The sequence below is a fragment of the Lynx rufus genome, unplaced genomic scaffold (genome assembly GCF_022079265.1).
Source record: "Lynx rufus isolate CCGP_SWC_20201006 ecotype Redwood Valley unplaced genomic scaffold, mLynRuf1.p SCAF_9, whole genome shotgun sequence".
NCBI classification, from domain to species: domain Eukaryota; kingdom Metazoa; phylum Chordata; class Mammalia; order Carnivora; family Felidae; genus Lynx; species Lynx rufus.
This window is the reverse complement of record NW_025814897.1, coordinates 76,347,212-76,370,849: the sequence shown is the minus strand read 5'-3', so window position 1 is coordinate 76,370,849 and position 23,638 is coordinate 76,347,212. Positions and strand designations below refer to the sequence as shown.

At 46.6% G+C, this 23,638-nt stretch overlaps 1 protein-coding gene across 3 annotated transcripts in view; it reads right to left on the bottom strand.

The window, feature by feature from the left end:
- NELL1 (neural EGFL like 1) overlaps window positions 1-14,297 on the bottom strand; it is an 896,605-nt gene extending 882,308 nt beyond the window's left edge. For all 3 annotated transcript variants that reach the window (XM_047071414.1, XM_047071415.1, XM_047071416.1), the window contains exons 1-2: window positions 14,243-14,297; window positions 5,886-6,014 (exon numbers count right to left, since the gene is read on the bottom strand). In XM_047071414.1, coding sequence (XP_046927370.1) covers window positions 5,886-6,014; window positions 14,243-14,297 — 184 coding nt within the window. The remainder of the gene's footprint in view (window positions 1-5,885; window positions 6,015-14,242) is intronic.
- Window positions 14,298-23,638: the final 9,341 nt, after the last annotated feature.

Sequence of the window (23,638 nt, the reverse complement as noted above, 5' to 3'; positions counted from 1 at the left end):
TAATAATAAAATAATGTCGTATGAGGAAGTAAAATGTGTGACAAAACAATGGCCAGGAAGAAAAAAGCAAATGATTGAAATGTTCTTAAACATAAGGTTGCATACTCTCACTTGAAGGTAGACTGTAATAACCTAATGTTGTATACTATAAACTCTAAAGCAAAACTAAAATAAAAAAGAGTTATAGTTAATAAGCCAACAACAGAAATTAAATGGTACCATTAAACAAAAAACTTCAGTTAATCCAAAGGAAGCCAAAAAATCGAAAAAATGGAACAAAGAATAGAGGGAACAAGTAGAAAACAAATAGAAAAAAGATGTATTTAAATATAAACATGTTGGGGCGTCTGGTGGCTCAGTCGTTTGGGCATCCAACTTCAGCTCAGGTCATGATCTTACTGTTCATGGGATGAAGCCCCACTTTGGGCTCTGTGCTGACAGCTCAGAGCCTGGAGCCTATTTCAGATTCTGTGTCTCCCTCTCTCTCTGCCCCTCCCCCACTTGTGTTCTCTCTCTCTCTCTCTCTCTCTCTCTTTCTCACGAAAATAAATAAATGTTAAAAAAATTTATACACACACATATATATATTTAAATCTGTCAACAATGACATGAATAGTCTATGAATAGTCTACATACCTTGATAAAAATATAGATATTGTTTTACTGGTTGCAAAGGAAAAAGGAAAAAATAAAGCAAAGACCCAACTACACTGCCAATTAAAAAAGCACTGAACATGCCACACCACATTTAAATCTCAAAATAACTATGATCAGTGAAAGAATCCAGACCCAAGATCATATTGTATGATTCTATATACGTAAATTCCTAAAAAATGCCAGCTATTCTATAGTGACAGAAATATCAGGAGTTGCCTGGGGATGAGGGCAGAGAAGTGCAGGAAGGAGGGATTACCAAAGGGAAAAAGAGGAAGCTTTTGGGGTGATAGGTATGCTCATTGTCTTGATTGTGGTGATGGTTTCATGGGTATATTCATATGTCAAAACTACCAAATTGTACACTTTGAATATGTACACTTTATTATTACAGAATATGTCAAGTGTACTTCAGTAAAGCTGTTTAATTTTTAATATCTGACACTTACCTGAGTATGTATGGAATAGCTTGGCAAATCTACTTTTCAATTTTAAATTTTATTAAATTGAAATATAGACCAATTGTTTCAGATGAAAATTTAGCATCTAAATCAAGGTATATTATAAGTATGAAATACAAAACAGATTTTTGGAGACTTTGTAAAAACTTACAAAATATCTTAATAAATTTTTGTATTGGCCATAGGTTGAAATAATATTTTTAGTATGCTAGGTTAAATAAAATGTAGAATTAAAATTAATATTAGTCATTTCTTTTTACTCAACATGACTACCACAAAAATTAAAATTACAAATAGGCCTCATCTTGCGTTGCTATTAGACAGGGCTGCCCAACAGTGTTAACCATCCTGTGGTTGACAAAATGAGGCGCCCCCCTCCCCCAGCAAAGACGTCCACCTCCTAATCCTGTGAAATTGTAAATATGTTACCTTTGCATAGCAAAAAAGACTTTGTGGGTGTGATTACATTATGAATCTTGAGATGAAAAGATTACCCTGGATTGTCTGAGTGAGCCCAATATAATTATAAGGGTCTCTATAAGGGGGGAGAAAGAGGTAGAAGAGTTAACATCAGAGAAGACAATATGGTAACAGAAAGAGAGAAAGAGGGAAATGGGACAACAGAGCAGAATTTGCAATGACACTGCCATGATGCAAGGAATGTGGCAGCCTCTGGAAGCTAGAAAAGACAATAAATCAAAGACCCCAGAAGGAACACAGCTCTCCCAACACCTTGATTTTAGCCCTCCTGAAGCCCATTTTGGACTTCTGACCTCCAGAACTATAAGATAATAAATCTCTTTAAGCCACTAAATCTGTGGCCATCTGTTACAGCAACAATGAGAAACTAATACAGACTGTGGCGCCTGAAAGTGGGATGCTACTGTAACAGATAACTAAAAACGTAGAGGTGCCTCTGGCATTGAATAATGAGCAGAAGCTCAAAGAATTTTGAGAAGCATGAGAGAAAAAGCCTAGACCGCTAACAGACTGTTAGCGGAAATATGGATGTTAAAGACCCCATGGGTGAGGACTCAGAATGAGGTAAAGAGCATGGTACAGAAAACCTGTATCATCTTAGGGAACACTTAAATCGTGGTGAACAGACCATTAGTAGAAACACGGACGTTAAAAATACTGCTGGTGGAGTTCCTGGGTGGCTGCGTCAGTTAAGTGCCCCACTCTTGATTTTGGCTCAGGTCATGATCTCACGGATCATGGGATCCAGCCCTGTGTCGGGCTCTGTGCTAACAGCATGAAGCCTCCTTGAGATTCTCTATCTCCCTCTCTGTCCGCCTCTCCCCTGCTCACGCGCTCTCTCTTTCTCTCAAAATAAATAAACTTTTTTTTAAATACTGCTGGTAAGGGCGAAAAAGGAAATGGAAATGGGAAGACACAGGATCCTTGTTACATAGTAGCAGAAAGCTTAGCTGAATTGTGTCCTGTAGTAATGCGGAAAGCAAAACTCCCAAAAGATGAACCTGAACATTCAGATGAGATTTCCAAGCAAAGTATTGCAGTTACAGACTGGTTTCTCCTTGCTGCTTATAGTAAAAGACAACAGGAAAGGGAGACGGAGGGATGAGCTGACAAGCAGAAGAAACGAGGGCCCGAGGAGTAGGAGAATTCTCAGCCTATTTGGACTGCAAAAGATGATAAAATTAGGAGATTCCCTGTCAGGAAATTCTGCTCTGGGAGAAAAGCCACAGGCATAGCTGAAAAACTTTCTGCTAATGCCTCTGATGATCAAAAGTTCAGAAGATACAACAACAGGAGGGCTCTTTGAGGAGATCGGGTATGTGACTCATGGCTCCCCTCAGTCATCTCGGCATAGGCCAAGAACAGAGATGGGGGTATCTAAGATAGATCTGTGGGGGCGCCTCTTGTCCGATGCACCGGAGGCCCTAAATGTTCCTGAGAATGTTATACCAGCAGAAACACTGCCAACTTGGACTGAAGAAAACTGACAGGATGAAACGAGAAAAGGCTGACAGACTTCCAAAATACTACAAGCAGGAAACAGGCTGCTAAAACTACTCAGCCACACACCCATGCTACTCTGCCTGAAAAAGGAAGAATAACTCAAAGGAATGAGTCACGAGCCCAGAAGGCAGAGCCAAGGACCACATGGGATTATTCCCTGGCCCTGCTAGATTTCAAAATCTCTTGGGACTCGTGGCCCCTCTCCTTTCTATTTCTTTCCTTTGGACAGGACTGTCTATAACGGGCACACTACACCTACACAACCACTGTATTTGGGAAACAAATTACCTGTTTCCTACTTTTCAGAGATCCACATATGGAGAAGAGTTTTGTCCCCAAATGTATGATACTCAGAGACACAGTCATACCTGATGTAGATTATTTAGATCATCAGCTGACAAGATTGGATAAGATTCTGGACTTTGAGCAGATGCCATAATAGGTTATGACTTTGGGAGATACTGGGATGAGGTGAATGTATCTTGCATGTGGGACAGAAATTAACCTTTGGAGGCTAGAGGGCAGACTGTGTGATAAGCAAAATAATGGCCCACCAAAGATGTCCATGTCCTAACTGCCAGAACCCACAAACATGTTACCTTACGTGGCAAAAGGGATTTTAGCATGTGATTCAATTACGGATCTTGAGGTAAAGAGATTACTCTGGAATACCCAGGTAGGCCCAATATAACCACAAGGGTTCTTAAGGGAAAGTCCTCCTCAGTCAACCTCCCATAATGAAGTTACTCTTCCCCCAGAAGTGAAAATCCCTCCCCATGGCTGGAGTCTGCTAGATGTCCCAGAGGTAGTTGGCCAAAGCAAAGAGTACACATATTAACAGATTTCTTGCCTAGGAAGACCACACTTGTGGAATAAATAAGTAAGTAAATGAACAGTGAGTAAAGTAGGCAATAAGGCTTTTACAGAGCATATTGGGCAGAGGACATTTTAATTCAATTAAAAATGTGTATTTGTCACCTACTACACGCCATGCATGGTACTTGGTTCTAGAGATCTAGGGGTACCTAAACAGACAAGACTTCTGCCTTCATGAAGCATGGCCTCTCAACAGTAATTGAGCAGACCGACCTTGTACAATGCAAAAAGAAAAGTCATCCCATCTTGTATACTCTTAACCATACCCACCTTAGGGACTTCACCAATTCTTTAGTAAGAGTAAATGGAAACTAACATGTCCATAGGCTTTTTATATATCATCATATAAGTCTGTAGGTTTATTACACGTCATTAACAAGGCTTAAGTTATCTCTGCAGTAAATATGTAAATCTCATCCCTTAATACTGGTCCAGTCATTCTAAAATGATCCTTTTGCTATCTTCACAAAAGGCTGAGTTAAAAGAACCCTGCCAGGAATTTTCACAGAGGAATACCGAAGCTGCCTATCACATCTAATCAGGTCACTCCCCTACAGCAAGCTCCGCAAAGGCCCCCACAGCACAGAGAGTAAAGTAAGAGACCACGAACCCGGCACTCCAAGCAGGGGTAATAATTACAAGAGCTAACAAGTATACACGGCCTCCCACCTATCAGAATGGATACTGGCCATAAATCATCAGTGTACCTAAACCCCTGGATATCAGATCTGCCTACAGGGTCCAGCATAACCCAGCCCCTGCCTGCCTCTCCAGCCACTGACCACTCTTTCCAATACTAGCCACCCTTCTATTGGTTTCTGCCTTAAGACCTTCATACATACTATTTTTCCCTGACCAGAATGCTCTGAACCCCCACCCCTTCCTACACCGGGCTTTCTATTCATTTTTCAAGCCTCTGCTGACACATCAATTTTCAGGGTAACCTTTACCTGACCACCACCATTTCTCCCTATACTACTTTTTGGCAGGCTATACATCCCCTTCACAGTAAGTACAGCAATTGTCATTCAATGATTCCTTGGGTAATGACTGTTTCTCTCATCACATTTTAGAACAGGGGCTGCACCTTTCTTATTTACTCTTACTGGTACCTGGTAACCCTATTATTAGCATGTTGCCTGGTCCAGAGCAGGAGCTCCAGACTAACAGCTAGTACTTATTAAGGATCCACGGTATGTGTTAGACGCTGTCATAACCACTCCGATGGATTAGCTCCTCTAATCCTTGTAAGAGCCCCAGGAGGTAGGTACCAGTATTTTAGACGAGGACATCAGCACAGTTAGGCTAAGGGACTGCCCAAAGTCTCAAAGCCAATAAGTGGTAGAGTTAGAATTTGATCTCAGGCAGTGGGCTTTTAAGAAACATACTATACTCCCTGGGTTACTGAGAACCAAGTAAGCTGCACCCCTAAGAGAATTCATCCATAAAACATCCTCTGTGCTCACATGCCCATTAAATGAGGGAGACAGAGAGAGAGAGAGAGAGAGATCTATGAATAAGGATAGGTGTAGGTATAGTATAGGTACAGGTAAAGATAAAGATAACAGTTAAAGAAATATCATGTAAAAAAATAATATGGCTGGCCAATGGCTTTCAAGGGCTTTGCAACTTCAAGCGACTTTAGATCCCCCCCAAAAAAATACCCAAGGAAAAATTTCACCACCAAACCAAATATTTCACAACCATGCCTCTAGTGCCCCTCCTCCCACCCACAGAACACACCCCCTCGACTATCTAAACACCTTTGGCATTTACGAACATTCCTCATGACAATAACACAAGAGAAATAGCAGAGATGATCTTCCGACAAACACACACCATATGAACACTCACCAGACAGATCCTCCATCCCCAAGCTCTGCCCCCGTGCAAAGGAGGAGGTGTCTTTACCTTGAAATAAATACGCTTTGCTGGCATTGTGCAGTCCGGACACCTGAGTGACTCCAGCGGTGGTGTTCACGAGGTCGAGCTCAGCGATAATATCCACCTGCAGGTCAGGGTCCGTCCCGAATCCCACCACTGAAAAAAAAAAAAAAAAGAACAAAAACACAAAGAGCTGTCTTGGCTTCAAATATAGACTGCTGGCAGCAATATGGAACAGAATTATAGAGGCCAAGAGTGGCACGGTATACCAGGAAGCCAGTGATGAGTGCGTGCATATGCTACCTTCCAGAGGGAAAGGAGGGCAATTCTTTGCTCCAAGGGCCCAGTGATACTGTAGTTTCTTTGTCCCCACCCCCACCCTCATCCCCCATGCATTAAGGATTGATGATCTCTTATCCAAAACCCTCAGGGCCAACTACATTTCAGATTCAGAATGTATTATCATATCAGAATGTATTATCATATCAGATACTGTGGCCTATATACATTTGATGGAACACCCTGAGCAAAGTCTGAATCAGTACCCCACAATCAAAACACAGTCTTTCTGGAGCAAAAACTATGAAGTTGTCCTCTAGTTGGCTAAACAAAGACCATACCTAGCCTCCTATCAGTTGAGGTCAAGTTTCACCACCAAATGAGTTCAGCTCAGGGGTAGTAGCTTCTGCTGTCATATGAATTTTGAAGGAACTTTGTGCTTCCAAGCTTTTTCAGATCTGGGGACTGAGGATACTGGATAGTAGCCCGGATCTACCTGCTTCAGAAACTGACGCAGTAGCAAACCCTGACACCAAGAGGACAAAGAAGAGGGATCCCAGGGGCGCCTGGGTGGCTCAGTCGGTTAAGCGTCCGACTTCAGCCAGGTCACGATCTCGCGGTCCGTGAGTTCGAGCCCCGCGTCGGGCTCTGGGCTGATGGCTCAGAGCCTGGAGCCTGTTTCCGATTCTGTGTCTCCCTCTCTCTCTGCCCCTCCCCCGTTCATGCTCTGTCTCTCTCTGTCCCAAAAATAAATAAATGTTGAAAAAAAAAATTTTTTTTAAAGAAAAAAAAGGAAAAAAAAAAAAAGAAGAGGAATCCTGCCCTTGTTTGAGATGGGGGTTGGAGGGAGTGGCCAAAAAAGAGAAACAACAGAGAATTCCTGCCAAGGGGATTCCTGAAAGTTAAATACCCTGACAACAATGTTGGAGAACCTTAGTGCAGGGAAACATGGCCCTGAGCCTTACCTAAGAAAGGCAAATGCCTGAGGCTTTCTCTCACCCAGGGGCCTTCTGTGCAATGGCACGCTTGTGATTGCAAAGTGACTTCCGATTACATGGATTCATAAGGCTAGAGACCACTGTACCGGACTGTGTTTAAGCCATAAAGGCAGCATCTATCTACACTTAGCATCTCAGTAGTGCAATTCTGATCGCACAGTCAGAAATGTTTTAATCAGCAACAGCTGTCAACTTTCGTCTGCTGGTAATGCAGTTGCTGATGCAGGATTTGGAAAGTTCGCACCGATTTGTCCCAGAGAGGCTGAGTGAAGGCTCATCAGGACATCGTGAGCTATTACAACCTCATCAGCTCTCTCACCTTCACCCCTTCCTCCACAGATTTGAGGAAGGAAATCTACCCTCTCCTTACTCTTTTCCTATGAGGAAAAACAGGAGCTGCTGTAGCAACAGAAGGCTGGTCTGGCTGTAGCCTGTCATTGCCAAGGCGGACAAAGGGTTAAACTGAAGGCACAGAACGTAAACTGCCTTCTCCGTTTCTGTCAGGTTTCTCCTTGTCCTCTAAGCTAAAGGTTCAAATTTGCCCCTTCCAAATGCAGCCACTTATGAGACCAGTTTACTCAAAGACAAATCTTTCTTCTACTCACTCTGCATTCACGTGTTCATTTAATACCTTTTCAACAGGTATTACTTAGTTTTTACTATCTAATATGCATGGCTGGGCACTGGAGCTGTCTTCCTGGAGCATGCATTCCTGGGGAAAGGCGTGAAAAGAGGACCAAAAAAAAAAAAAAATAGATAATCTGAGATGGCAATAAATGCTATGCAGAAAATAAAACAAAGTGATGGAATACAAAGCAACTTGGGTGGGGCTTTAGAAAGCACAGTCAGGGAAGGTTCCTTTGAGCTGAAATGTGAATGCCTGCAGGGGCTGGTAATGGCAAGATCTGGGGAGAAAGCTTTCCAGGTGTGGAGAACAGCACACTGCAAACGATGTTCAGGGAACAGAGAAAAGTTGGTACAGTTAGAGCAGAGTGGGCAGGGGGAAAGTGGTAGAAAATGAGGCCAAAGACTAGACCCTTCCTTTTGAGCCACAACAAGGAGATGGATAGTATTCTAATTGCAATAGGAAATCATTGGAGGGCTTGGGGGGGGGTGAATTTTTTTTTAACATTTATTTATTTTTGAGAAACTGAGACAGAGTGTGAGTGGGGGAGGGGCAGAGAGAGAGGGAGACACAGAATCTGAACCAGGCTCCAGGCTCTGCTCTGTCAGCCCAGAGCCCGACACAGGGCTCGAACTCACGAACTACGAGATCATGACCTGAGCCGAAGTCAGAGGCTCAACCTACTGAGCCACCCAAGTGCCCCTTGAGGTGTGTGTTTAAGAGGAGGAGGAAGAGGATACGCTCCCACTGTACATCATGATCTCACTTAAGTTCCCATCCTACTTGCTCATCCCTCACACAGACTCAGTTCGCAAAAACTGATCCCAGAATACCAACTCTGTGCAAAGAAGCACTGAGCTGATGGGCGTCTATTGGCTCAAGTCATAGCACCATGAGCCTCTTGTGAGACTGGTGATGTTTTTCTCAAAGTGAGCTCAGATATCAGCGGTTCTGTGATCACCTTGAAAAGGCAGGAAAAGAACTAATATTTCAGTTTGATCTATAGTGTTGTACACCTATATGGCAGAAATTAAATCAAGACTTATCTCCAGAGAACCTCCAAGCTGGCCTTTCTCTGGCTAGGAATTTAGCAAGCGATCTGGGGAATGTGCCCTTAGCCGGACAAGAAGAAGGAAACGTCCCTGTAGCCCCAGTACCTCACACAGGGCCTGTCAACTGGCACACCCTGAATTTAGAACCTAATCAATTAACTGACGAGTGGATGCTGTGTCACTGCTTTAGGTGACAATGACCTCAGAGCAATATGCATATCTGGGGACACCACCAGAGGACAGGATGGTATTCAGGCCAAGGAGACGTTCTTTAAAAACTGTGGGTGACTGAATTATTGGAGTCAAATGTTTACCCCTTCCAGACCCATACCCTTTGGCGTGTGGCTTTGCAGTTCCTTCTACTAGAGTAAAAGTAAACTCCACATCCTTGGACTTTGAGCCTGGCCATGCAACCTATTTGGGTCATTGGGATGCTTGGGATGTTAGCAGCATTACACAAGCAGGGGCTTGAATGTGCTTGTGTGGTAGGGCTTGTTCTCCTGTGATTCTGCACCAGGATGAAAAGAACATGACTCTACTGGTCCACTGGTCCAAGGAAACTGAGACACATGGAGACACCCCACTTGAGTCTGGCACCATGACCGGCCAAATCTGACCTAAACGAGTCAAGACGACCAGAAGAGCCTACAGACACATGAACCAGAATAAATGTTTTAAGCCACCGAGTTCTGGATGGTTTGTTATGCAATATTATTGTGGCAGCAGTTGACCTAAGCAGGGACTAAAGACCCACTATAACGGTCGTTCTTAACATACTCCCAGACTAGGAGCCCTGCAACTAGACAAGCCTACAAGGCACCCAAACAGATTCTGTAGAACTAGCAGCACACCCCATCGGTGGTGCCCTTGGCTCCTTGTCCCCAAGTGAGAATAAGACACACTCCAACTAGAAAGCGTTGCGGAAACAACGCTAAACCAAGAGTCAACTTCAGTCCTGTCTCTGCCCCCTACTAAAACTTGGAAAAATCACTTCACTTCTCCAAGACTCAGTTCCCTCGTCTGTAAAATGGGGATGATCATATCTGCCTCCCAGCCTCATTAAGATTCCCTCATAAGGTTCTTTTTCCCACATAAACTATGGGAACACTCCTAGGACACACCTGGTGCCCGGCTGGGCTTTGCCACATCTGTCTCTCATAAGACAGCTCCCTGGTCTTCAACTCTATAGAATTGTACAAAATATACAGGTGGCCCCCTTCCTCCCAATCCCTCCACATGCCCAACTGACCTAGAAGGGCTTCTCATTCTGGCTGTGCTTTGGGAAATCTCAATATTAAGTCTACACTCATTCCTCCTCCTTGAGCCCACAAGTGAAGGGATTCCCCGGCTTTAAGGTAACAGTATTGCTCTTGTTATGAGAACATCCCATAAAAACAGAACAAGAGAAATCAATTAGGCTTCCAGATACAGTTTTCTTCTCTCCCTTTAATTGGTCTCCTTCAGAATGAAAATGCCTCGTGCCGATAGCAGGATGCGCAAATGATAGCGCTTTACACACTGCCGAGGGAATCAGAAAATCTATTAATAAGGTAGCATTTACGTGGCCTCTCCTGAACCTTCTGTAGTATGAGAGTGTCAGTTCCATAAAAAATAATTTTTTTTTATTTTAATGTTTCTGCTTCTTGTCCATGCATGGAGCTTCTGCCCTTTCCAAGGAAACTCTATTAAAGTTTTCTACTTTGGCCATAACTGCTCTATAAATGTCTGAGGCTGGGAATTGGAATTAAGTAGGATAAAAAGCTTCTAGGGAAGAAACATTTTTTAAAACCTGGAAGGCAGTGTGTCACCATCACAGAGGCACTTGAGGCCTGGCTCTATGATTCAGAACCTCCACCCTAATCTCCCAAGACACCTGCTATGGCTGGCCTTAGCCTTGCCCGGGGAATACTCAGGCCCCAAACCCACTCAGCACACCATCAGCACCCTGGGCCTAAGCTCCCAAGCAAATCCTCCTGGACCTGGCTCACTTCAATCTAATCCAGCTCATTGTCCATGATGACAGCTGCTTTCTCCTCATCAACACAGTGGAAATAGACGCTGTGTTGAGATGCTCCAAGACCTCGTTTAACTGCAAGATTTCACAACCAGTTGATCGGATTTGGACCCCTGGACTCCTACAAAGATGCTTAATACCCCAAAAGCAATATCTTTGAAGAATATGCTCTATGCCTGCTCTAAGTCAGGCAAATACTGCACATAATTATTGCAGGTTGGGGGCTCTGTTCACAGTTTTATGATTGCATAGTCAATGAATAGCCCGGGAGGTGCTTCAAAAAGAAAAGCTCTCCTTTCCAGCAGGTGGCAGCAAAAGGCAGCAAAAGGGGCCCGAGGGGCTCCCTGCCCATCCCCTCCACCAGGGCCCTGGTGACCAAAACAAACTACAAAAGAGAGTTTTGTATTATTCACACATCCAAGCTACTGGAGAAAAGCCACGGACATAATATCTTATCACCCTTATTACTGCAGCCTTCTAAATGTTCATTATCAATTATCAACGATGTACCTGAAAATCCCAGAATTATTTTTCACCTAGAAATAATAAGAACTGGAAAACAGCACCTCCTATCTTGACTCCATTTAACTCTCTAAAACAAGTGCCCTGAACAATGAGCAATTTAAGCAGCTTCCTGTGACACCTATCATTAGATCTTTTCATATGTAACTGCTACTGCAAGGCAGTGCTGCTTTAATTAAAATGTGCCTGATATCATCTATTCATTTCCATTAAAAGGCGGTGATATCTGAGAAGCTCACTAAGTGAACCACATGTTTATTTCATCTTGGACTGTTAACAGCCCAGACAACAATTGCCCCACTTGACAAATAAACTTTCCAAGCGGCTGTTCAGATCCTGATAAACTAATCACGAGCCAGGCTCTGCTGCCATAGAGGATGGATGATGGTTCCTGGGCAAATCAAAGAGGCTGTCCCCAGAAAACTGCTGATCATGCCCCTTCAAGACACAAGAAATTGTAAGTGAAACACTTGAGATATAATTCCACACCCCTCCCCAAATCCTGATTCTTCTGATAATTTTTGCAGAAGAACTATGTGGCCTCTGGTGTTTAAGTGCCAAGTGGCACAGAAAACCCAAGCTCCCTAAGCAACTGCCACAACCAATAGGGCAGATCCTACCGTGCTTCCCTGCCTGGGTACAGGCTGTGTCCTCTGCCTGGTATGCTTTCCCCAGTCTGCCCTCCTGGAAAACTCCCTAAAGCCTTCCAAGACACAACTCTCAAATGTCACCTCCTGATTAAAGCCTTCCCAGACCACCAACCACCCCTCCTCAAAATTCAAGCCTACCATTCCTCCTCTGTATTTCTTTCATTGAAACTTCTTATACTTCTCCCTCTCCTAACTCCCATCAATCTGTAGAATAAAAATGTTTTCCAGTTTCTACCTAGATTCTCAGCTAAGCTTTCAGTTCCTGGAAGTCAAGGACCAAGTTGTTTCCTCTTTGCATACACAAGGAATCCTGGCACCCAGCAAGGCGCTCCACTATTTGAACGAACGAATGAATGAATGAATGAATGAATCTGCCTACAACAGAATTATTACAAGATTTAAAAGAGGTTGGTGTGTGGGGAAGGGGAAAAGGCTGTGTTCTTAAAGGTATCCACTAACAACGCACCCCAGAGACACAGTCACTCATTCTGGGATGGAAGCACTTTCTGCCGACTTTTCAAAAGAGTAATGAGAACAAAGGATTTAGGCACACGATAATGATGTGCACCTGAGGATGTGAAATGACCAATAAGCTGCCCCCTCCCCCATCTAGTTTCTCTCTCTCTCTCCGTTCCTCGGTAAAATGCCCACCAGCACCAGATTGCCGCGCACAGGACTGGTAGCCCATGTTCTGCACTAGCCTCGCCCGTCCTGATCTTCCGGGGGCGCATTTCTTCCAATGTGCTCTTGGTTTTAAAAGACTAGTTCATCCCGATGTACCCATACCCAAGAAGCAACTATTCTCGGCTGGACTGAGCCCTGGCGTCTCTGCAGCCTCGGGAAGCTCAGGTGAAGATACGAAAGGGATGGGGATTCCTTTTGTCCCTGGAGAGTCCACACCCCTCGCTCTTCCATTAAGCAAAGGGAAAGCTGCTACCCCGCTGGGGAAATGGAAAAGGTCCGCGGGAACCTCCTAGACGCCCAACTTTGTATCCTCAGGCGGGCTAACTGCCAAAGAGAGGCGCCTGGGGCGCAAGCGGAGGGAACTTTTGGGCCAACCAAAGCCGAGCTCCCCTCCCCAGCCCTTTTCCAATAAACTTGCCACCTGGCCTGGGAAGGAGGCTTGTGACTCTAGAGAAGGGAAATGCGAGCGGCAAAAGAAGAAAAGATAAAGGGAGTAGTGACTACACGCCGGTTCTGGGTGCAAAGTCGACAGCGCGTACTCACGCTGGCTAGCCCAGGAATAAAAATTCGCTACGCTCCCGCCCCCACCCCCCGCATCTGAGAGCCGTATTTTTGCCCATAAAGTGCCTACTCCACCCCACCCCACCCCCATCTTCCCACCTCTACCATGAGACCCGTGGAGAAGACGACTGAGAACGGGTCTCCAAACCCCTTGAGATATAAGGGCTGGGGCAAGTGGGAGCGGATGGAAGGAGATGCGCTTGGAGTCCTCACAACTGCGTCTCTGGAGGCAGAACCAAGTGGGGGCTTCGGAAATTATGCCAGTTATCCTAGTCCTCCCTCCACAATCCAAAACCGCAATTACAGCAAGGAAAAACTGGTTTGGAGCTTGAGAAAATCTCCCTGGATTGTCTCCACGGTTCCAATTCACCCGAATTATTATTCGTCCAGCCCTTGAGGGCAGGGTGGAGGGGAAGAGAATGTTCCTGGAGTTCCCCTGGGGAGAGTCAGGAGGGAACGAGGCGAGACCGCGGAATCCCGGGGTTCGCCCGCAGCCCTCACCCCGCACCCTGCCCTCCCCGGCCGCGGCCGCGGCCGCGCCCGCCCGAGGGCCGGAAGCGCTCTCTCTGCGGGTGCGACTCCCACGGCTGTCCCTTCTCAACCCAGCCCGGCACTGGGAGAGAGGTTTTCACCGCACCTTTCAAGTTCGGGGGTGTAGGGTTTGCGGGCGGGACTTGCTGTGGGTTTCGACCCGGAAGCCGGTTACTAGCAGCAGGAGGGTGCGCCGGTTCGGCCGCGCCCCTCACTCCAGCGTCCGCGAGGCCGAGTCTCCAAGAAAGGGGGCACTCATGGGGACATCTTCCAGCCCGTGAGTCCCACTTCTCACCCTTTTATCTGCTGCAGGGCAGCAGAGATCCGAGGGACCCAACACGCCTCGCCCCCTTCCCGGACCAACGTGGAGCTCGTCTCCAGGTCTCCCGACGCCGGTGCCGGCTCTGGGCACAGCGGCGTGGCTCCCCCCCTTCCCCGGGATGCCTCCGACCGCCCAGCCGTGCTTACCTGTCCTGGCGGTGCACACGCAGAACCACACAACTAAAATCACATCCCTCGGCATCGCTCCCGAGGGTCCCCGCCTAACGGGGCGCGCGGAATCCAGGAGGAAACAAATGCGCCTCGATCCCGAGGCGCGCCGGGCACGAAGCTGCCAAACTTGCTAGCGGGCAGCGGGGGAGGTGGTTCGGCAGCGCTGGGTGCTGCGCTAGGGGATCGCGCCCGGGAAGGCGGCCCCGGCCGCCCCGCCTCCAGCCCGCCCCCCACCGCGGGCGGTGGCAACACCGGGCTCGGGCCCCGGCCCCCGCTGCGGCTGCGCCCGCCTCCGAGCTGGGGCGGGAGCGCGGGGCTCCGCCACTCCGGCAGGTTGCGCGGGGATCGGGTTCTCCTGCTTCGCCCGCGGAGCTGCGAGGCCCCGGGCTGCCGGCGCGGAAGCCGCTACTACCAGGGGCACCGGAACTGGAGTCCCGGGACGCGCGGCAGAAAGGGAGACGCTGAAGACGCAAGGCGCCCCCTCGGCTTCACGCGCTCCAGCCCAGCAGCGCTGGCCTTGCTGCTGTCGCCGTCTCTGCTTCGCCGCCGCTGTGGGGGCTGCCGAAGTTGCCACAGTGCATCCCGGCCGAGTCGAAGAACAGCCGCGCCCTCGCGGGTGGAATTTTTTCCCGGCGGGAACCCTGACCCCCGCTGCGCCACGGAGCGCGCCCAGCCCCTCCCCGGAAAACAATTACTCGGGATTTGCTTCGGCAACTGGGTGGGGGTGGGGAGGGGCGAGTGGACTGAGGGGGCTGGCGGCGGAGTCTGCGCTCACACCTGTGCCTTGTCCGCTCTCTCCGGTGGCCTCGGTCACTGGGTACACGCTTTAGGGGTGCGAGGGGAGGGCAATGAGGCAGGGGGTGCAGAAGGGTCCCCGCGCTGGAGTGAGCTACAGTGAGGGCTTGGGGAGTCTGTTTGCAAACCTTCCGGTTCTACAGGGCAAATGCTGCCACATAGGGGAAATTCCTAACCATTTTTTTTCTTGGTGACTTTCTTGATGGTTCTGTCAAAAGCCCTACTCTCCTTTCATAGTTATATTTTGGCCTGTCCTGCAGTTCCTCTGGGGCCCTCCCCTCACCCCCAAGGCTATTCCCTGGGGAGCAAAGTTAGACTTTGTTGTGGGTAAGAAGTCCACCTCCCACTATGTGACCCCCTTTCCGGACCCTGGGCCTTCCCTATAAAGATGTTCCACCCAGGTTTTGTCGCACTTCTCTATCCCGGGATGTTATTTATAACTAGGATGCAGAGTGGTGAAATCAGAGATGACAGAACCTCTGATTTAGACCGAATGCGCCCCGCAGGATTTAAAGCTCCTCGGCTCGCTCACACTGAGCTCCTGTGAGCCCACCCACCCCTTGAACATTTACAGGCTCAGGGGAGGAAAGAAACTTCTTTGCACAGCCCTCCCTCATTTCCTGGAAACCAGTTCCAACGTTTCAAAAGTCTCTTCACTGATAAAGATCTGCCCTTCTCACTTCTGCCACCTCCTTCACTTTCCATATTTCTAACCCCTACATAAGTATGACCCCAGGAGACCCCCACTGAAGGTCACCCAATTGGCAGCCCTGCTTAGAAGAGAGAAGCTTCTATCTACATGTTCTTACGATCTCTGCCCTATTTTTCTGGATATTTCTGTATGCCAGCCAATTGGCCCTTTACAGTGTGGTCCCTGGGCAGATGAAAAAGAAAGTGAACAAACAGGTAAATTCGAACCCCTGATGGCTGAGGAGGAAGAAGGGAAGTCACCAAAGAAGTGTATTGTGCTCTCTAGTAGTGGAGCTGAAAGATTAAGAGGTAAACTGATGTCAAAGCTAAACTGATTCTCCAGCTCTTCTGGGATTCAACTCAAGCCCACAGGGGATCTGTCTGCCTTGACCTGGTATTTTCATTACAGAGTCGGGACTTTTTCCTTCAACCTGGAGCAAGTTGCATTTAAAACTAGCATTAAAATCACACATCTTGTAGAATATAGGATTCCTCAAGTTTAGGTGGGCTTTGTGAATGAGAATACCCATAAACCATGTTGTATTGTGAGAGCCAGGCCCCGACTCGTCTGGATTGTTTACACCTCGACAGGAACAGCCTTTGGTAGGTTTGAACTGTTGTTTCAAAGACCTTTTTACTGATCTCAGAAATCCCAGGATCCCTGGAAGTCACAGTGACCCCAGCAAAGGGAAAAGGTGGTCTGGGTAAGACCTTTAGAGCTCTCTATCTTGAAGTCTCGGTAATTAGTTGGTCCTGTGGGATGGGGCTTTTAGCGTGTTCCATTAAAAAATAAAGCAAGACATATGTTCTGTCAAAGCTTCGCAGCATCACATCCATTAACAGTAACAAGAGTTCATCTCAACAAGGTCATAAATCTTCCTTGATAACTAAGTATTTCGATCTCCTCCTATAAGTGCATTTCTTGAGTGGGGGTTCTGAAGGTATAGACCTGTCTGGCTAAGGTAACTTTCACAGAATACACCCAGCAGATATCTATAGTGGCAACGAAGGGACCACATGGCTGTGTATGTTCTTGTTGTTGGGATATGGCAACGGGACCTGTGCTCAATACTGTCAGTACATGGATGACTCTCAAATGTGTATCCCCAGCCCCAGTCTCTCCTTGGAACCCCAGGCTTATATAGCCAACTACCATAAGGTGTCTTCAATGTAATATGACCCCGTCATCAAAATCAAAAACATTTGTGCTTCAGAGGACACCATAGGAATTGAAATGACAACCCCCAGAAACAGGGGAGAAAGTTGCAAGTTGTATATCTGATTGAGACTTGGAACTATTCAGAAACTATTACAAATAGACAAATAACCCAGTCTGAAATTAGGCAAAGGATCTGAATAGATGCTCCTCCAAAGAAGATATACAAAAAGCCAATAAACACATGAAAAGATGCTCAACATCATTAGCCATCTGGGAAATGCAGATCAAAACTACAATGAGCTATCCACTTCACAGCCACTAGGCCAGCTAAAATCAAGGAGACGGATGATAAGTGTTGACAAAGAAGAGGAGAAATTAGAACCCTCGTATACTACTGGTGCGAATGTAAAATGGTTCTTCGGATAAAGTTACTATATGATCCAGCAATTGTACTCCTAGGTACATACACAAGAGACATGAAAACATGTGTCGACACACTAAGTTATACATATACGTTCTTAGGAGCATTATTCACAATGGCCAAAAGGTGGAAACAACCCAGTGTCCATCAACCAATGAATGGATGCATAACATATGATATATATCTATGCCGGGGAATATTATTTAGCAATAAAGAGAAATGAAATACTGATGCTCACTAAAACACAGATGAATCTTGAAAACACACTAAGTGGAAGAAGCTGGTAACAAAGGACCACACATCTTATTCCATTTATGTGAAATGTCTGGAGTCAGCAAATCCCCAGGGACAGAAAGCATAGTGGTTGCCTAGGGCTGAGGGGAAGGGGAAGGAAGGATTAGCAGGTGACAGCTAAAGAGCACCAGATTTATTGGAGGGGGGGAGGGGGGGTAATGAAAATGTTCTAAAGTTGATTGTAGTGGTGGGTGAAAAAATCAGATATTCATAATACACTAAAAGCCACTGAACTCTATGCTCTAAATAGGTTCATTCTACAATAGGTAAATTGTATGCCAGTAAAGCTGTTTTTAAAAAACTTCTTTAATGACCATGGGGGAAAAATTATAATATGGCCAAATAAGGACTTTGGATTTTCCCTCCTCCCAAACTTGCTTCCTGCCACCTTCTGAGGAGAGAGTACCAGCATTCATTCACCAGGTGCTCCCACCAAAAAACCTGGGGTCATCTTTGACTTGCTTTCCCTATACTCCCACATCCAAGCCATCAAGCCCTTGTCACTATACTTTAAAGAAAAACCCCAAATCAACCACTTCTCACCGCCCCTGACTACTCCCACCTTGCTCCAGTACATCATTGTTCCTTCCCTGGCCTGGTGCTATCAGTTTCCCATCATTCCCTCTGCCTCTTCTCTTCCCCCTTACAATTAGGTCAAACCCCCACCCCCCCAGCAGTCATAGTCTGCTTTTTTTTTTTTAATATTTATTTATTTTGGGGCGAGTGCGAGTGGGGGAGGGGCAGAGAGAAGGGGACAGAGGATCCTAAGTGGACTCTGCTCTAAGCTGACGACAGTGAGCCCAATGTGGGGCTCGAAGTCACAAACCACGAGATCATGACCAGAGCCCATGTCAGACACTCAACTGACCAAGCCATCCCGGCACCCCCATAGTCTGCTTTTTAAACCATGTGTCAGGTCCCATTCCCTTGCAAAAATTCCCACTGCACTTTTCCACAATATCTTGAAAACATTCAAACATCTTACCAGGCCTCTGCCCACCCTCCCAGCTATCTCTCTCCCCCATCTCCCCCTAGCTCAATCCGCATCAGCTTTCTTGCTATTCCTCAAACATTCCAAGTGCACACCCTCCTCACGGACTGCTCCCACTACCTGGAACATCATTTCCATAAATCTTTGTGTGGCTCTCTTTTTACATGACTCCAATCTCCACTTGAATGTCAGATCCTTGGGAGGCCCCGCCTAAGGAAGCTTCCCACTTCACCCAGGTCTCTCTGCCTCCTTACCCTGCTTTTTTTTTTTTTTTTGTAGTGCTCATTATTATCTAATGATTTAGTCATTGACTTATTTCTTGCATCATCTCCCCAATATAAAGCAAGCTCCAAAGGAGTAGTATTTTTGCCTTTCTTGTTCACCAATAAATCTCTCCACCTAGAACAATACCTAGCACATTTTAGGAGCTCGATGAATGTTTGTTGAATGACTCAGTGGATGCCCTCTCAGGAAGCTGCATGGAGAACACACATTTCTCATTGGCCATCACCAAGGCGACAGACTACCTCATCCCACTGGCCCCCAGAGCTGCTCCATTGCTGACTCTTTTGGGGGCAGCAGATTCCACAGAGGGCAAGCAGGAAGGACTCTTTTTAATATCCAAAGTAAATCCATAAGCTAGAGGCAGACCCAAGACTGAGAAACTTCCTATCTCATTTACTGCCCTTGTCCCCTCCCCCAAGCCCCTCTCCTTTGTCCAAACAGCTTTTCAACTACCTTCGCATTTATGGACCCATAACAAGCTTCCTTATAAAACTGGAGAAAATCAGAGGATATGGTGCTGTTACAGATTAGATCACATCCCCCAAAAGGGTATTTGAAATCCTAACCCCCGATACCTGTGAATGTGACCTTGTTTGGAAATTGTGTTTTTGCAGATGTAATTAAGTTACGATGAGGTCATCAGTGCGGGCCTTAATTTGCTATGGCCTTATAAGAAGTGGAAAATGCCATGTGAAGGAAGAGACACATAGGGACTCTGAAACACTGTGGGACAAAGGAGGCAAACAATAGAATGCTAGAGCTGGAAGCCAGGGAGTGCCTGCAGCCAGCAGAAGGCAGGGAGGCAAGGAAGGATCCTCTCCCAGAAGCTTTGGTGTGTATGTGGGGGGCGGGGGGGGGGGGGATGCCAACACCTCGATTTCAGACTTCAAAGCTCCAGAACTATGAGAGTCTTTCTGTTGTGTTGAGCTTGTTCTGTGTTCAGTTTGAATTGCTATGATATGGCTGCCCTAGAAACTAATACGAGGGGCGCCCAGGTGGCTCATTCAGTTGGGTGGCCAACTTCGGCTCAGGTCATGATCTTGCAGTCTGTGAGTTCCAGCCCTGCATGGGGCTCCGTGCTGACAGCTTGGAGCCTGGAGCCTGCTTTGAATTCTGTGTCTCCCTCTCTCTGCCCCTTCCCCATTCACCCTCTGTCTCTGTCTGTCTTTCAAAAATGAATAAATGTTTAAAAAAAATTTTTTTTAAAGAAATGAGTACGAGTGCCAATGTGGTGGCAGAGCCTAGGAAAATGCAAAACCCCCCAGTCTCCTTCACAAACGTAGCAGCCCCAGTGCTCACTATGCAACCCTAACCTTTTCGTGGGCATTTTCATTTCCTGAAACACGCATGCAATCATAAAGAGGGGTTGAATGAGTACATCCATGCACATACTTCTGTTTCGATATAAATCTATGAATTCTACAGTCACTTCCAGTGACTACATTCAGACTTAACTGACATCCAAATTAGAGGGACTTTTATTTTCCTAAGTTAACTATTGTCCTTCAGCCTTGCAGCCACAAGCACTTTTTAGAACAAAGCTAGATGTAGATGTGCAGGAAGACAGAGAAATCTTGAGAGAGACAGATAGATAAAGGCACCTTATAATTCTCTAGATGAAACCCTCCTAATCTATAACACCAATAATCTTGGATGCGTTTCAAATGTCTGATGACACGAACCAAGGTATGCACAGCCCCAGGTTTTGTTAACTGTTGCACAAGCACATGTTGTCCATTCCTATAGACCAGGGAAAAGCAGACAGTTTACCCTCAAACAGGATAGTTTCCCCCTAGAGGCAGACCTTGCCTGAACCCTGCCCAGTATGAAAATGGCTCCATTTATTACATGTAACTCTGGGTGGGGTCACTGCTCTAATTGCTTTCCCTGGATTTACTCCTCAGAACAATCCAGTTAGGTAAGTGGGATGATTATACCCATTTCACAGGTGTGGAAACTGAGCCATTTGCCACATAAGTGGCTTAGCCATGCTTCAAACCCAAGCAGTATGCTTGCAGAATCTGTCCCCTGAACTGTTATGCTACACTTCGTCTCCTGGGATGACACCCGTGAATTTGGTCTCCTTGTTGAGGCCTGTGGGAAATGAATCAATAGCAGCTCTGTTCCCTGCATAAGTTTTGACCAGTCGATAAAATAAAAGAGTTAGCAGGAAGCAGAGCCTGACTTTCATGACGACAGAGACGATGCTGGAAGAGCATAGCCTGCCGTGGAACTCCAGATGGACTGACCATCTGCCCTCTCTCTAGGCTGGACCTTGGCATGGCCATCTGCTCCCGCTGCTATGGATAAAGCGAGAGAGTAGAAGAGAACCCATTGAGAAATGAGGACCAGTGGCTCCTGCTCATCCTCTATAAGGAGTAGGAGGAACAGGGAGTGGAATAAAAGGCAAAAAGGGTTTGAGGACCATTTCTCACCATGGAGATGAAAAGTGGGGGGAAGAGATGACGCCCCTTGATCAACTTTCAAACTTGCCTCCATGAAGGTTCCTTCTACCATCCAGTGTCGCTGGGCTGCCCACAAAATCGTGTACCCAGTCTTCTTCTCCAGGCCTTAAAATGATACTTTATTCCGGGGAGAAGTCCCATGTGCTCAACACTGCAAGAAAGTTAGGAGGAAGGCATCCTGTGATACATGCTCATACGGAATTAGGAGAGATGGAGAAGTCCTCACTAAATTATGGCTGCCACCAGCAAGCCTGATGACCTAGAGCAGTGAATATCCACTGAAGGAATTTCGGGCCATGGGATGGCAAAGTGAGAGACTTTTGAACCAGGAGAGCCTGCTCTGGCTACTTTAGGCGACAACCTAGCACATCAATCCAGGACACTGGCTCTGCCAGCAACACGAAATGGAAATTGTCCTCTCCGATGCTTTTTAGACTGCTGGCCAGAGTCACAGGCCACAAAAATTCTCCTTGCCAACAAAGTAACATTAAACTCTCCCACATGTCCCGGTGGCCCCCTGGGTCTCTTTCTAGTCATCTTACTTTATCTTATGACCTGTATCAGTAAGGATTCCATCTGGCTTCGTATGACAGAACAACTCCCAAATGGTAATAACTTCAATAAGAGATGTTTGATGCTCTCTAAGGTAAAAGAATTCTAGAGCTGGGCAATCCAGGTTTCATCTGGCGGTTCAATGAAGTCTTCAGGGAGTCAGGCTCCTTCCAGATCTCTGTTCCACCATCCCTAGATGTCGTTCTTATCCCTGTGATTCAATATAGCTGCTGTCACTCCACCCATTACATCCATACTCCAGATAGCAAACGTGGAATAAAGAGAAGAGCATACTTCAGTGTCCCACATATCACTTCTACTTATCTTTGCATAGAACCTAGTCATGTGGCCACTCTTCATATATCTGTTAGCTCTCACTGCATTCCAACCAACCACAAAGTTGCAATGGCATACAACACTAACTATTTATTCTCACGTATCTACAGGCTGGCTAGGGATCAGCTCATCTGGGCTGGTCTCAGCCAGGCACTTTTGCTTCAGGCCACAGTGGCTGAGCTGATTGAATTCTCACAGCAGTTCTGTGTGGCAGTTGAGTGGCTCTGTCCCACATGCCTTTCAACTGCCTTGGACCAGTGGGCTAGCCAGGACATGCTTTTCTCATGGCACAAAGGGTCACAAACGTGCAAGTGGCAATAGGCCAGGTCTCCCAAGGCCTACATTCAAAACTGGCACACTGTCACTACTGTTTGCATGCTATTTAATTCAAGGAGCAAGAAAGACAATCTGCTTACAATGAGGACATGGCCCAGATGTGATTCAGGGTTGGGTAGAGAAGTAGAGCCAGTAGCCAATCTACTGTACCTGGCTACAAGGGGACAGGGAAATGTCACATTTGGCTGAGCGACAAGCCTAAAGTTGAAGAAGTTGCTAGAAATCCAGAGAAATTCAGTCTCCACCAGTCTCTCTCGCATTCTACCAACTTTGCAAAATACCAATGCTGGCTTAATGCAAGTTCATCTTACCCCCACCTCAAGACACAGGGTGTATAGAGTTGGGAAACACTCCCAAGAAGGTAAGGGCAGGGAGGGAGTGCACGTCAAGACTATCGTGGGCTTGTGATTAGCGGTGCTCTCCACTTTTGAGCAGAGTGAGTTTTTTGTTTGATATGGTCTATGTCAAAGCTCTCAGCCAAAGGTCAAGTTCATGCTACCTCAGAAGGTAGGGCCCAAAGCTCTCTCTTTGCACCTGTTCACAACACCAGCGTGGGATGGACGTGGCAGGTAAGTCATGCAAATGAGTATCCCTCATAAATAACCACAGAATCCCTCAGCCTCCACCAGCTGAGAGGAGAAGGCGTGAAGAAACAAGTAGCGAGATAAAAATATCCAGGCTGTCCTGGGCCACCTGAGCCACCTGCCCTGGACTCCAGACTTCGCCAAGATCCAGCAACCAACATGGCAGCCCTCAGCAGGGCAAGAGTCTCCAGGACCATTCTCCAGCCCCACCACCATGTCTGTTCCTATTGGTTCATGCCATTTCCATGCTGATTACTCTTTTAAATTTTTTTTTTTTAACGTTTATTTATTTTTGGGACAGAGAGAGACAGAGCATGAACGGGGGAGGGGCAGAGAGAGGGGGAGACACAGAATCGGAAACAGGCTCCAGGCTCTGAGCCATCAGCCCAGAGCCTGACGCGGGGCTCGAACTCACAGACCGCAAGATCGTGACCTGGCTGAAGTCGGACGCTTAACCGACTGCG